Source organism: Lepisma saccharinum, chromosome 8, assembly GCF_977018435.1.
Source record: "Lepisma saccharinum chromosome 8, izLepSacc3.1, whole genome shotgun sequence".
Taxonomy (NCBI): Eukaryota; Metazoa; Arthropoda; class Insecta; order Zygentoma; family Lepismatidae; genus Lepisma; species Lepisma saccharinum.
This window is the reverse complement of record NC_139236.1, coordinates 45815551-45831368: the sequence shown is the minus strand read 5'-3', so window position 1 is coordinate 45831368 and position 15818 is coordinate 45815551. Positions and strand designations below refer to the sequence as shown.

General features: G+C 36.8%; 1 protein-coding gene across 4 annotated transcripts in view; it reads left to right on the top strand.

Annotated features, from left to right (window-relative positions):
- LOC145990983 (nocturnin-like) overlaps positions 1 to 15818 on the top strand; it is a 69159-nt gene that overhangs the window by 43768 nt on the left and 9573 nt on the right. For 3 of the 4 annotated variants that reach the window (XM_083126598.1, XM_083126596.1, XM_083126595.1), the window contains 3 exons: positions 10938 to 11161; positions 13380 to 13445; positions 15322 to 15443. In XM_083126598.1, the coding sequence (XP_082982724.1) occupies positions 10938 to 11161; positions 13380 to 13445; positions 15322 to 15443 (412 nt within the window). Of the gene's footprint in view, positions 1 to 8822; positions 8885 to 10937; positions 11162 to 13379; positions 13446 to 15321; positions 15444 to 15818 lie in introns of those variants that run through there. The other variant, XM_083126597.1, reaches the window with a different exon arrangement.

The following is a 15818-nucleotide window of genomic DNA, read 5'->3' as shown; positions in this document are numbered from 1 at the left end:
AGTTTCCACCCAAATCAAGCCGTGAGTGCACTAATCCCTCTTCGTTGGTATGACTGACCTTTTCAGGAATGAAAGCCACGTATCACGCTTGCCAGGAAAGGTATAAGATGCGAACACAAATAGAAACCGCATATATGGCCGGATCTCCTATTGGTCCTTGTTAGGTCCCCGGTGCACGTAGGAGTCGTTGGTTTCGTACGTTGAACCTAGTGGGGGAGAAAAACTGGATCTCTCTGTAGGGATCACGTTTCATTGTATTAATCCCTACCGGTTGGAGAATTATGTCAGTTCGAGGTTGTGTGTTGAAACTTACGACATTCCACAGGAGCCTCCATGTGCAACAATGGAGTTGGAACCTCTTCTGTGTTGTACGAATCTGCAATGTTTCCCCCTCAATTTCATCATACTTCGTGTCTTTACTTTTTCACCAACAATGAGAGTGGGGCCTTTTCTGCCATTGTTGAACCACGTTCAACTCTCTTTGCACGCGATGATATCATACTGACATGTTTTGTGTTATTTTTAAGAGGTGGGAGTGTTAATTTCACACTTACAATAAGAGAAGTCTCGGCTTGTGTGTGAGGAGGTTCTCGGACTCTGTTTAGTATCGATTTATAAACAGCAGTTTCGTTGTCGCTAGTATATCAACATACAGTCTAATATATAGAATAAACAGCATAATATAATATTCACATCGTATACATATCACTATATGAAGCAGTTTTCCTCAATAACGTTCTCTCGTTTGACGCCAGGTTTCAACACTACGAACCCTCCTGAAATAGAATATTTATCTAAAGTATGCAACCACGCTGAACAGGTTCGCAGCTGTCGTTATTTAATTACTTTACTGTTACGAAAAGAAAGATGTAGATATCTGCTTGGTATGTCTGCATGAGCAGTTAAAATAATTATGTATAACATTTCGTACATTCAGAATCTCGAGCAAGATCGAGAGTTTCGGACACAGGGGAGTCGTTAAAAGGGCCCTGGGGGACACTGCCCACCTAAAAGTTTCCATGCATTTGAATACATTTTAATTTAATTTTTTTAAAAGAATTCTGTTTTTAGTTACCATTTAATGAGAGCTCTTGCTTACAAGGTTCCCAAATATAGACACAATTATTTTATTACTACAGTCAATAGTCATAATGGTATAAAAGCTTTTATAGATAATAATAGTGAGACGATGAACGTAAGATAATAGCATTTACTGTACTTACAATATGATAAAGGGTGTCCCAAAATTAACGCAGGATTTAAGTTGTGCACTATTTTTTTTCCCGCAAGGATGGTAGCATTCTGTGAAGTCACATGTTGTAAAAACATTGCGGTTAGTCAATATGGAGCGCTACACGACGGAGAAGCGACTGACGATCGTTAAAACTCATTACAAGTACGGAGACTGGTAAATTAAATTAATTGACATTTTCGGTAGAAGTGCCTCAAATGAAACAACTGTACGACCTCTCATCGTGCAATTTTTTTTCTCTGGGGATTCATTAAGTCGAAAGTTTATGCTGCGAAAATAAGAACGATTACTGAATTGAAAGCAGAAATTCGAGGAGTTATCGATGGCATTGAGCCGCAGTTATGTGAAAAAATGATTCAGAATTTTGTCAAAAGATTTCAAGTGTCAAATGCGTCGTGGAGAACATTTGACAGATATCCTGTTCTACATTTAATGGCAAAGTTTACCCTTTCAAATAATGTAATAACTTTGCAAACTAATATATACATATATAAAATGTTTTCTTAAATTAAATCCTGCGTTTCTTTTGGGACACCTTTATTACAAGCAAAAGCGAACAATGTCAAAATAAAGAGGTTTAGGAAGTAACACATAACTAAATATCCTGCTGTCATTCAGAAAAAAAAATGTGTGGGCTTCTCTCTCAACACATTATGACAGGTAACGAATGGTAAGGAACTTTTATCATTGCCATCAGAAGAGCAGTGACAGTGTGGCGGACTGCTGAACGTTGAAAATAGCTGGTAGCCGTGCAATTTCCCCCGCTGTCATGATCCTTGTGAAATTTCCATATCACCTCAGAGAAAAAGATAAGGCTTTTCCGAGATGTTCAAACTAGATAACTGCACTCCACAAAAGTTCCCTCAATCTATCGCGGTTTTGCAAATCAGTTGTTTGCAAATTCCTTGCTCTTTTTGACACCAGGGTCACGCTCTATTATGGTCGACAATACGCCTTCGCTTCCTTTCCGATTTGCATCTGTGGACGAATTGAATGGTTGCTGAGTTATGATACGTGACAAAAGGAAAGTTCCTCCTCCTTATAACGAACAGATTTTGTCTTTTCCTGTTTGGTGCCAGAAGGACAGTTTTCATGTTTACATCTCGCCGCCATCATGCTTTCGGCTCAGTCTGAATTGTCCAAGAAGAGTCCATTCCAAAGGCTAGTTCTTGCACGGTAAGAAACGTCATTAATTTTATCTGGAGTGAGACCACACATTCACTAAACAGCTAATTATCAGTAGATTAGGTGACTTGATTTTTTTAATGTAGGTATCAAGTTAAAATAATAAAAAAATAGCTTTGGATTATTAAAACAGGGACGTCATGCCACATGAGTACCACATTATCTCCATATCAGAATTCCCATTTTTACAGCTATTCCAGTTTACATTTCTCATATTCTTATTATTTCTATTTATGCTTGACAATGGTTTCCATGAAAATTGTTTAAATATTGCTTTGTCAATTTAGTCTATACAATGTTTACATTGATTTGTAGCTTACATAGGTATCTACATAGATAATTTATACTGCTGACAACCAAATTGGTTTGTAGCTTACATAGGTACCTACCAGGTAGTGGCGTGCCTAAGGGGGGTTGATGGGGGGTTATAACCCCCCTTTGACCCAGTATTACTAAATAAGGAACGTCACAGGTAGGAAAATATGACAAGATGAGGGCTGACTACCAAGAAAAAGTATACGTAACCCCTCCCTTCCGAAAATCCTGGGCACGCCACTGCTACCAGGAAACTATATTGTAGCTTAGGTAGATTATCTACGAAACCTGAGGCCTAGACATTAAAATGCAGAAGAAAAATTGATTAGAAAATGTACATAAAATTCTTAATTTCAATAAGAAATGGCACCGAATTATTACTAAGCTTACTATATTTCATGACATTCTTGATTTCAATTTTAAATCTCAAAACAAGGAAAAGCCCTACACTCCTCCCCTGCCTTTTCAGCACATGTGAGATAGCTCTCATCTTGAACCAAAGGTATTACGTACCCAATGGGACCAACTCATGTAAACTGTTTGCCGAGGTGGAATAGGGATGGCACGCAAGGTGTGCAAGATTGAAGATTAACACGAGATACGCGAATGGCAGTATAAATAAGCGCAGAGTAATTTGGAAAATGAACAACAATAGAATCCATTATAAGAGGATGAAGAAAAGATATAAAAACAATAAAGTAACGTAAATACTTAATAAATTTTATTGGTGCTCATATGTAAATACACCGGAAAACTAAAGAAGTGAAACCACTGATACTGATTCAAGATCTGTTGACACAAATTTGTATCGGTGATTTTTCTTTAGTTTCCTGTCAATTTACATATGATCACTAGTTTGATTTATCGAGTATATACATTAATTTATTTCTTTTATATTTATTCTTTGTCTTCTTATAATACATTCTATTGTTTTTCATGTTTCAAATTTGCTTTGTTCTTATTTATAAAGTTATTCACATATATTATGTTAATTCTTAATCTTACACGTCTGGTGCTGCCATCTCTATTCCTCTTTGGCAAACTATATTACTTGGTCCTATTGGGTACGTAACAAAGGCGCCCGTAGAGCGGGCCCAGGGGCACTTCCTCCTCCTGAGATATTTGGAAAGACTAAATGTAATTTAAATGTTGAAATTGTAGCGTGAAAGCATGGACGGGGGATGCCATGAATGACAACAGATTAAGTGCCTATACAAATTATCCTAGTGCTTTCTTAGAATTATCTTAACTGGGGAAAGCATCACCAAACCTTTCTCCCACTTTAAGCACTGCTGCCCCCCCCCCCCTCCCGGTACCGAACCGAGAAAAAAAATCCTGCTGTTCGTCTTGTCTTGAACTCAGCATTCGCCACTGACCTACGTAGGTACTCATACTACAGAAAAATCAAACATCTCAATTATGTTTTAGAGAGAAAGTGCCGTTTAAATACATACAGATGAAATAAATTATATTTAGTTAATCATTTTCTAAATCTTCTGAAACTCGAACATAAAATAAAAGCAAATATCAATAATATGCGACGCATGTTTCAAAAATAAATATATATATATATATATATATATATATATATATATTATTTAATATATTTTGTTTTGTCCTCAACGAAAAAATGTTCTCAACTTTAAAAGAAACTCATTACTTCCCACATTCTTTCAATATTTTTATGAGGCATAAAAGTTTGCACAAAAATTACAAATTAGAAAAAATACAAATCTCAGTCCTATAGTCACAATTCTCTTAATGCTTCAGAGGCTAACTTGAATCACACCACCGCACAGTAGACCAGAATTCTGAAAATGGGGACATAAATCTGAATTGGTGAATAGATACGCGACAAATTGTCCATTTTCATATATTTTTCTATAACATATGTTTTAGGAATTGTACGTACTCAGCTCATGAAAAGTTTGCAAAGTGCTTTCTTGAACCTTGCTACCGTAAAACATTAGCCTACCGCAATAATCTTAACAATAATTTTGAAATATAGTAGGCTACTGTAGAACCATTTCTATCGGTTTCACGGAAAACTAAACCTTGACGTTAGGAATCACGTATTGACACTAGAATACTCAGGATATTTTTTCGGAGGGGGCTGGAATTGTAACGGTGAACATTACATAGCTGCGTTCTAGGAAGGGGGAGCAGAATACAAACTGAAATATTTTTGTAATTACAATTTTTCATCTTTTAATCTTAGTTTTAAAAGTTGTTCAAAGATAAAATTTGAAATCTGGAGGGGGGTCATTTTAAGGGGGGGTCGCAGAGTTCTTTACTGCTCTCATCTGAAAATATTGATTTTTCTCAATTTCGGGATGGTCTGTAGCCCCATTAGCTCTCCCACCTGCGTACGCCAGTGCGTAGTGATATTTTTGAAGTCATGGAATTCACAGCAGTATGATTGTTTCAAGTCATAATTAAAAGTTATAACTTAATTAGCATTGTAATGTGTTAATGGAAAATATGGGAAAATATTATAATACTACAGACCCATCATGATCCAAGGGTTAGTAAAACGCGCTCCGAAATCAGAGACTTTGGATCTGAATGTTTAAATGTTTCCCATAATCTTAACTTTAAACTATAATTTTTGTCATGCAATTTGCCTATCACGTTTTGACAGGGTGGACCATGCTGCAATAAACTTTTATTCGGGAACTATTTTTATTCGTGATGTAAGATTATGTCATAAAATCTTAACGTTATTTTAAAAATAGTACTAGTGTCGAAATCAGTTAATGCAAGAATAACTTGATAACATTGTGCTCCTACCCATATTCTTCTCACTGCCCTCTGAACAACGTTATCTGTGACTAGAGGTTGACCTGTAACCTAATCACTGCTAATGATGACATCCTGAAGTTTGCAGACCTAGAAAGCCACTATGAATAACGAATAGGGAATCTTTTGATTTGCTTAGTATCGAGGTATCCCCCAAATTACCTTTTAGAAAACTCCCCTGGCACGCCAAAACACACTCACGCCTTACTCAAGTTTTCAACCTAGTCGCCAGGAATCTATCCAGAAATTTCTATCTAGTGCGGGTGTATGTTCGTATTTAAGGAGCGGGTAAGGGTAAATTTAAAGCCAAAATTACCATAAATTAGGCCTTGGTGAAAAATAAATCACTGCAGTACCCAGTAGGGGTAGAAACCCCTCACCCCTTCAAATTTCATAACAGCCATTAAGGAACGTTCGCTCTAACCATTGATAATTTGGTATATTAGAATGTATAAAATTTTCAAATTACAGAGTTGAAAAGTACGACGAAGTTTCCTTAAAATACAGAACAGCGCTTTCATGTACAGCTTACAAAATTCGCTGTACAAAAATTGTTTCTATGTGCAAAAAAATAAAATAATGCTAAACACCGTGGAAATTGTAATGAAATATATTTTATTATTCATGAGACTCCTACCTCATTGATGAGTGTCAAACATTTTTTTTAGCAATAAAAAATTTAAATATCCGTGGTGAAGCGCAGGGGCGGCGCCAAGATTAATCATCTGGGGGCTGAAGGGGTGCAGAATGAAATTTAGGGGGGGAGGTGATGTTGAAAATAAACAAAATCAAATACCAATGAAATTTTAGTAGAAATCTATGATAATGAAACTGAAGAATACTAGCTAGCGATGGCTTCATTTTGGCATGATTTTAGCACACTACTGACATGTTTGGAAATTTGAAAGGAACAGCTTGTTCATGGGAGGCCAATGACACACATGGATTTTTTTCACGGAGATGCAAGCAATTTTTTTCCCCCACTGTTAGGGGGTGCAAACTAGGCATATTTTCCCCGTTAATAATGCTCTCTAAAAAAAACAAAAAAAACATTAATTTAGTTTGGAGTTATCATGTTCCTGCAACGCTATTATAATAATTAAAATTAATTACTGTAACGTAAAAATTAAAATGAATTGTGTGAAATATATAATTTTTAGTGACATCCATTTTCCAGGCAGCCTCGGATACAACTCTCGTTAGGAATACGCCCTGCTGATGTCTTTAAAGCAACTGAAATGATTGTTCCAGTGCGACTTGGAGAAAAGAGGAGGAACAAATAGGTGCAAAATAAAACCGTTTATCATCAATGCCCCCCCCCCCCCCCAAAATATAAAATAACTCTCACTGAGCTATGCAATTATCAAGAACTACAAACATACCACTTGAAGAAACAATTCTTAACAATGCTGACGAGAGAATGATGAGGACCACTGATCTTGATAGAGACTGCCGCCAGTAGGATTGATCAGAGTAGGATCAATGATTGCCTGTGTTATACAATATACAATAACAGCGGTCTCACTTCATTACCTAACATTCGGCGCTCGATACGACGACGTCATATGATACTGTACGTGTGTTTTCGGTGAACATAGGTTTTGAAAAAGGGGTGCGGAAGGGAAAAAGGGGTGCGCAAGCACCCCTTCGCACTCTCCTGGTGAAGCGATATGGGCAGCAGAATGATAATTTTGTTTGCTGTCCCGATGAGACTTTGGGTTAGGTACAATGCAAAATCATATCCTTTACACCATCTGGTAGGTCCGAAATAAGCAATACGTACTATCCTGAGATAATTTGCCGTGTGAGAATGTTCATTTTTTAAAAAAAAATAGTTAATTCTCTTACGTTTTGTAAGTGTCTGGAACTTATCCGAAATTGTTAGTTTTTATTTCAGAAATGCAAAAACAATCCCTTAAAGTGAAAATGACGTGTAGAATTCGAGATTTCCAGAGATTCTGGAAATTCCTCACTTGTCCCGTCCCGACAATTCCCCGACTTTGTCGGGAAATTGCAAATTTTTCCCGTCCCGAATGTCTGGATTTAAAAAATTTCCTGTCCCGACCAAAAAAAGTCTGTCCCGCATACCCCTACCTAGCAGAGTTAAAGTACAAGAGCAGTAGAGTTGCGCGGAAACGCACTACCGGAATCGGGAATACATTTATCTCCTTCAGGAAATTATTTTCAGTCTTTTCGGTAAACTGAACAGTCGGGAAATTTCAAACGATCATGTCTAAAAAGGGTTGATTCTCGAGGTTTCCTTCACTACAAGTGCATGAAATTTCTTTGAAATTGCTAGTGTTGCCCACGGGACGAGACGGGACAGGCTTTTCAAAATTCGAGACGAGACGAGATTGACCATGTGTCATAAGACAAACGAATATTTTCGAGACGGGACAGCATTTCCACGAGACGAGACAGGCCAAAGTCTCGTCTCGTGGGCAACACTAGAAATTGCAGTATTGATTCCAGAAATGCAAAAAAATAATCACTTGAGGGATCATAGTTGCGTTCTGGGAGGAACTGGATACACTATAAAATATTTCGTAATTACTACTTTTAACCTTCGCTTTAAAATTTCTTCAAAGACAAATGTAATTGGGGTCATTTTAAGGGGAGTTTGAATTTAACTTTTCCATAGTTTTTTTTTTTTTTTTACTGCTTTTACTTGAAAATATTAATTTTCTCTAAATTTCGGGGATCTGTAGCCTCATCAACCTCTTCCCCGCCCACGTACACCAGTGCTTGAGGGGAAATAGAATTAGGAATTTTCATGATGTGCCGAAAATATTCAAACTTAGTCGGAAAATGGTGAAATTTTCCTATCCTGAAATCTTAAAAATATCCTGTCCCGTATATCTCGATTCATTCTCTAATCATTAATCAGGAGAATTCCCGACTTTTCGGGATCCCGACCAGTCGGAAATTACCAAATGGTCATTTTAAAAAGTCGTTAATTCTCGACGTTTTCTGCATTGTAAACGTCTGGAACTTATCGGAAATTGTTAGTTTTTGTACCAGAAATGCAAAACAATCACTTAAAGTGAAAATGACGTGTAGGATTCAAGATTTCAAGATCTTAGGGAAATTTCGAACATTTCCCGTCCCGAATGTCAGGATTTAAAAAATTTCCCGTCCCCATCCCGTCCCGACCCAAAAAATTCTGTCCCGCACACCCCTAGAATTTTCTGTTGAAGTATTCTAGCAAATGGGAACCAGATTCTGGTAGTTGTGATTAGCTGAGAAAAGAAATGAAGAGCGAATTGCGATTGTAAAGTGAACTCCGAATTCCGAAGGATAGACGACATCGATGAATTTCCTGAAACGAAAATGGTTAGAGTAGCTTAATTTCCTTGTTCCATTTGAAAAGTTTAAAAAGAGTAGCATGTTAGTTACATATGCTTTATTTTCTAATACATATACTTTAATCCAAAATTTGTATCATACATTAGTACCCAGTATGCAACAACCTTGACAGTAGCCTTGGTAGTCAAGGCCAGTAAGCAGATTTCTTTGGTTTCGTAATAGTGTAGGTACTTGACATATACATATATATACGAAATAATATATTGTTATGCCATTGATATTTGCTTGTGTACCTAATTCGTCAGTAGAATACAACTTTACCGTGTACTAGGGCGTTTTTACTTGCACTATGCTTTTATTTAAATTAAATATTATAAAACTACAAATCTCTAAGAAACTTTGGTAACAGTTTCATAGATCGGAGACACATTATAATCGGATATTTTGTGTTTCGCATGGTTCGTACTTACCAATTGTGTATTGCGGAACATAGTTCAAGGTGCCCTTATGCTTTTTACACTAAAACAAACTCAATTTTTCACATTCTGAGTGTTTTTTTTTTTTTATTCCTTTCTTCGCTTTCAGAACACACAATATGGCGGGCACATCTTGACTCGGGTTGTGGGTATGCAGTGTTTCAACCTTCTGCACCGAAAAATACCTACTATCGTGTTCGTCACTGGTGGAAATTATACATTATGCACGGGTAGCTGACGGATAGCCCCCCGAACCATTCACGGATAGTCTCACGAACCATTTCCGATAAGGTTAGGTTAGGTTTGGTTACTTTAGGCAAGCATAGTAAAAGAAAGGGGGGTTGAAACACTGACAGGAGCTTACGTCATCAAATGTACGCAGCATCTGGTTGTCGTAGGGCAAGCAAATGAAAGCAATGGCAATTTTGCATCTGTGAGATATTTCTCTTGAAAAATACATTATTTTCCGGTCAAATATATTCCACGATGAAAGAAAATACCTCGACGAACGTTGTAAACCTTGGAGAAACTCATTTCCGTAAGTAGTTTCTTGTGTAAAATTGAAGAAATGTGTCTGCGATGTATGAAACTGTTACTTTTTATTAAAGGATATTATGTAAGGTTTCAGGGGTTGTAAGTAAAAGCACTGTTGATTGTTGACAAGAATAATTTTTAAGAAATTTAATAGTTTTTCATTGACCGTACTCTGGATAAATATATAGATATCTTACAATTTACACTTGCTGAATCTACGACTGAAAAAGTGAGCACAAGAGGGAATTGCAAATTTCCTTTATTTAGAAAAGCTATTTTTTCCGGCCCTGAATTTTTTGCCAAAAGTATTTGCTTATAGAATAATAATTTATGTTTATTACACAAGAAAGTACCAGTAATAGACCTGTAATACCCATATGTGTTTCATTATCTTGATTTTTCAGTCGGTCTTTTGTAACAGAAACCTGCAATAAAATTAAATGACTCTTTATTTGTAAAACTCAATATGCTGACCAAGGCAGAAATTTATTTTAATATAAGACATAAAGTAAACGAAACGTATTTGGTGCAGAGTCTAAAGAAGAACTTGCTAGAAGGTTGAAACGTTAAGTTTAGTTTGTTTTATAATAAAATAAATTTCTGCCTTGGTCAGCATATTGAGTTTTCCATATCATGGAAACAAGGCTTAATGGTGTTATACTCTTATTTGTGTTTACATCACGTACCTGCCTTTCAAGACTAATCTCAGGGATGTAGCAAGAAAATAAAATTACTGTTGACAGTAGTGCAACAAGGAGCACACCATTTCATTGTTGGATTTTGTTGCAAATTTTGTTGAGTCCACTTTGTGCTGAAACAAAATTAAGTGATGGACCTAAAGTTAAAGTGAGGTTCAAACTACTGTGCACCCATCATAAATGAAACTTGGTACCCTTTGGTTTTAAGTTGAAAGTGTTAGCTACTATGCCATTGAGAAAACCCCTGGCTATAATTTTGAACATGTAAGTGGTTAATAAACCATGATTTTGTGCATTTTCTTAATGCCAATCTGCCGAAAATTATTTGATGGAAGCACTTTTTAAATTCAACTTCATTTTGGCATATTTCAGGATGGGCAGCTTTACGTCAGCACCAAAGATACAGAATGAAGATATTCAGGACAGTGATATTGACTTACCTGATCACTTAACGAAGGATGAGCTGCTAGAGTACTGCCATAAGGAACTTGTAGAGCTTCCTTCGTTAGTGAAACGCTCTTTTCATAGTGTAAATGAACAGTTTGGTGATGCAGTATCAGGTGTAAGAGTTCTTCAGTGGAATGTGTTGTCAAAAGGTGAGATTGCTTTGTGTTGAAAATATGATGGCATCTTGTGCCTTCAGCTGAGCCCATTCAGTTTTTAGAACTGTGGAATTAGGAATACAGCACAGAATAATACATCAGATTGTAAATTGTGATCTAAGAATAATGGAAAGCAAACTAGGAAATGCTAAGAAATTTCCATGCTCAGGGATTCTGAATTTTCTTTAATATCACATGCATGTTTTTCCATCATGGTTCCAAGCAGTTCTCATAAATTAGGTTACATAGTGTATATTTTGGTTGTGTATTACATTCATTGCTTACTACACAGAACTTGGGTGTTAACACACAACACATCTAGTGGATCATGGAGGAGATAATTTGTGAGCTGGTGGTATGAGTTATGCAGTTTTAATGCGCAGAGTATCACATTTGTTAATTTTATTAATCATTTAATCTGAAAAGATTTGAGGTATTTGGAAACTATGTTCCTAACTCACCAGATAGGAAATATTTTCATCATTGCCTTGAATTTACATAGTTTTTTAAAACTCTTTGTACTATGACTATCTGGTGTTCAGTGAAAAGGCAGATAGTAATTTGGACCCTTCCCAACAACCAGTCAGTAATTTGGACCCTTCCCAACAACCAGTCATGATAGCAACTGTTCAACACAATTGATTTTTTTATTAATTACTATGTTCATTTTCAGTACAATAGTTAGATTCGATGTCCCTCAAAAATGGAACATTTCTTTGGTTTGAAGGGTTGTTAACCCTAGAGAGCTAACGCATCATATGGCAGACTACGCATGTTGGGCCATTTTCTTTTTTCACTCCCTTCCACTAAAATCTTCTGCTCCCCATCCCATCTACCTTCATTTGGATCGGAGAGACTGACAGAGAAGTATCGGTGTCATTTTACAAGCGTTCCTTCAGTGTGATTTTAACGGTTTTTAATTTTTTGTCTGGCGGGCAAAATGCTAGTGTTTAAGTACACTAAAACTTCGTAAGATTTTGCTATCATTGAATGTGGAATTGCAAAAGACTAATGCAGATGCTCAACAACAACAAGGAAGGAATGAAAATTTGTGCACTCTGATCCTCAGGCAAGAGGAGAATGACCAGATTCTTCTGCTGCCGTTGCTCCAAAGCTGTGTGTGGTGAACACCAGTCAAAGTGTTGTTTTGAGTGCACACAAGACTTAGCAAAATGTAATTTTGCATTCCTGCCATGCTAACTTTTGTAGTAAATAAAATCGTTTTTGCAAAATGTAGGCTGCGTTATAATTCTGAAGAAATTGGTAGTCCAACAGAGGAATGGTTAGCTTTAACGTTTGGCACAGGACAATTTAGCTTCCTAGGGTTAACATTAGACAGTTATGTTTTGTGTGCCATCTTAAAGGATACTTCTGATGGATGTTAGGTATGGATTTCCATGATTCCGATGCAACTGTCTTATTTGCCTAACTTCATGTACGAGTCAATGGGAATTCATGATAATAGATATAATATGCCACAGTTCTAAATCTTATGCTGCAGAAAACTTTCAAACTGTTGTAACTACATAAAAAAATATGTTTCTGCATGAGTTCTCAAATTGGATGTGAAGGGGATGGTCTTGCATGCTGGACCTGGCCTTCCTCAAAATCCTAGTTTACACCTAAAATCTTAATCATTGCCAATAAACAAGGTTTGGATAAGATGCCATCTTTGAAGTGAAACATTACTTTATTCATTTTCAATAAATTTTCTGCCATTTTTTCCATGTTGTCATGCCTTGTAGTCATTTGCAAATGCTCTAGGACTCCTTGAAAGGAAAGGGTTAGGACAACACTTAATGTAGCAAGAAAATTTCTGAAAACTTAAAGTTACCATAACAAAGAATTATACATTTAATCACTTGCATTATTGCTTTCTAAGGTTACACAGAACCCAGTACAAGTTTGGCATATTTATAAAAATAATATTCAAAATTAAAAGATTTGGTGTTATAATATGTAAAAATTAGCTTTTTGTGGAATGCTAATTTTGCATGTGGTTATTATTTATTATAATTTCACTTTATACTTGACCTACAGTGGAAGAAAAACACACACAGCCTTGATAACGTCAACACTTAACAATGCACTTAGCTTGATAGACCTTTCCTCTTGAAATTACAGTTTATGTGGCTCAATAATGTTGCAGAAAGGAGATATCATAAGCAAATATGCCATCTCCATTATCCTTAATGCTATTTTGTTCTTGCAGTATGTGACGAAGCAGTATCTAGCCCACATCACATCCGTGTGTTTCAGTGGAATGTGTTGTCTCAATGTGAGTGTTATATCTATTTTATGTTTAGAATTAAAGCGTTTGGTGAAAAAGTAAAAATTGCAATATGCCTTAAATGCCATTAAAATAGTAATTGTGTGTTCTCTCAATCTATTTATTCCTGAGGATAAACGAGGTTACTTTCGAGCATCATTGATTTTCTGCTAATTTTGGCTAATCGTGAGAATGAGTGCCGATAAATGAAATTGATGAATGGACACACACTAACACCCATGCCCAGGCTGGAACCCGAGCTTGGGAACATGAGTAATGAAATCAGAATTGACCACTAATTGTGCTTGCCCACAGAGCTGACTAGTTATTTTTTGGTATCAGTGGACATAGAGACTAAATGGTGTATCAATAAAAATTGTTGATAGTGTTACTAATTCAATATTTCTCTGTAATTTAGTGCAACATTGCATTTTGTAATTTTTTTAATGAATATGTAAGGCATGCCCAAATGAAAAGGAGACCTTTGCTGTAGCGGCGTTGTATGTAATCGAAAAAGGTAAATATGTTTGCCGATAGACGGTGTTTGTCCCAGTTTGCAGGTGTAGCGAATGGCTTCGCCTGCTGTTTCCTCAGTTGGCGAGAGTTGTTTTGTGCGGACGGGTGCATTATGAATTCCTCCTGATCAGCGTAGAGAGCTGTAATCCAATTTCTTCGTGCAGAAGGCGAGCATGCTTCACACAAATTTATCGCAGGATGAAGGACGTTTACAGAGAGCAGTGTGTCTGTGAACTCTGATCGGTTCTGCGACACGTTGTTGAGGCTTAAACAGGCCATCAAAAACAAGCGCAGAGGTAAGCTCTCGAAGGGGATAGTGCTGCTCCAGGATAACGCTAGGCCACATGTGGCCACAAAGACCCTTGACCTGCTGAGAACATTTCAATGGTAATCCTCACACATCCTTCGTACAGCCCCGATATTTCCCCATGTGACTCCCGTAACTTCGCCCCCTTATAACAATCACTGAGAGGTGAACAGTTCACCTGTGACGAGGAAGTGCAGAACACCGAGGAAAACTGGATCCGTAAGCAACCCAGGAGTTTCTACACTGAAACCATCCACTCTCTTCTTACGCGCTGGGATCAGTGCATCAATATCAATGACAATTATGTGATGGTATCATGTTACACAATAACTGTAATTCACATATTATGTAATGCAAATGTTCTATAATATAATATTCTTTCGATATAACCGTAGTCTCCTTTTCATTCGGGCATACCTTATACATGAAGGTATAATTCATATGCCATGTTTTGGTAAAATAATGTCTAAATATGCAGTTCTTGTTCAAAGATAAATCCTATTTGTCACCTTGTTGCATACATTAAATGAAATATTCATTCTTCAAGGAACATTGAAATGTTAGATAACTTAAAAGTAAAGTTCCCATGCATATAGTACCATGAAGGCACATTTAGGGGATGTGGCAATAGGGCCCCACACATTCTCAATCTCTGCCATTTTGGAGGTGATGTGATTTGCACCATGCTACCGACTAGACCACTGGTAAAATATTGATAAATCTCATATCTGTAGTTTGATATCTGTTAAAAATACACATCAGTCCATCCTTATGTTACTCCTTTCCTGTATGAAGGTACAAAATTAAGGAATATGTCCAGTTAGGGATTTTATTTTATGTTGGTTCTTATGAAACTTGACAAAATCTGAGCATCAAAATTATTCATTGCATGATTAATTTAAAATCTGCAATGATACACCATAGTATGGAGTGGGAAAGTCAATTTCTTGCATTAAAACACCATTTCATCAAAATATTACTGTAGTCATAATTAAATTATGGGTGGTTTATTAGACTTTTTATGTTCTTGCACACACTTACAGATTTGCATTTTGCTTTCAGCTCTCGGGCTGCAGAATGACAATTTCGTTTGCTGTCCCGATGAGGCTTTGGAATGGAGGACAAGAAGATTCCAGATGGTAGAAGAAATTGTCGGGTACTGTCCAGATATAATTTGCCTTCAGGTAAGACATGTCAAAATGCGATGGCATGTTGAGTTAAAGTGCAAGGTATTGTCTTGAAAAAATATACACCACTCTTGTAAGGCGATTTTAAGTAAAAATAGTAAAGTTCCTCATGCGTATGGCACCATGCCATGGATGCACATAGCAGGAGTGGAGTAGGGCCTCGCACATTCATTATCTCTATCTTTTTTGTTGTGATCAACACCATGCTTCATATGATGCCGCTAGGTACCCATTTATTAGGGGCAGGGTGAACCACGTTAAGGTGTTACAAGTGTGTGTGTGTGTATGAGAGAGAGAATGTAACCAGGGTGGCTACTCATCCTTGAATTCAAGGAATTCTGCATGAATTATTGCCTCCGGGAATTGTGTTAA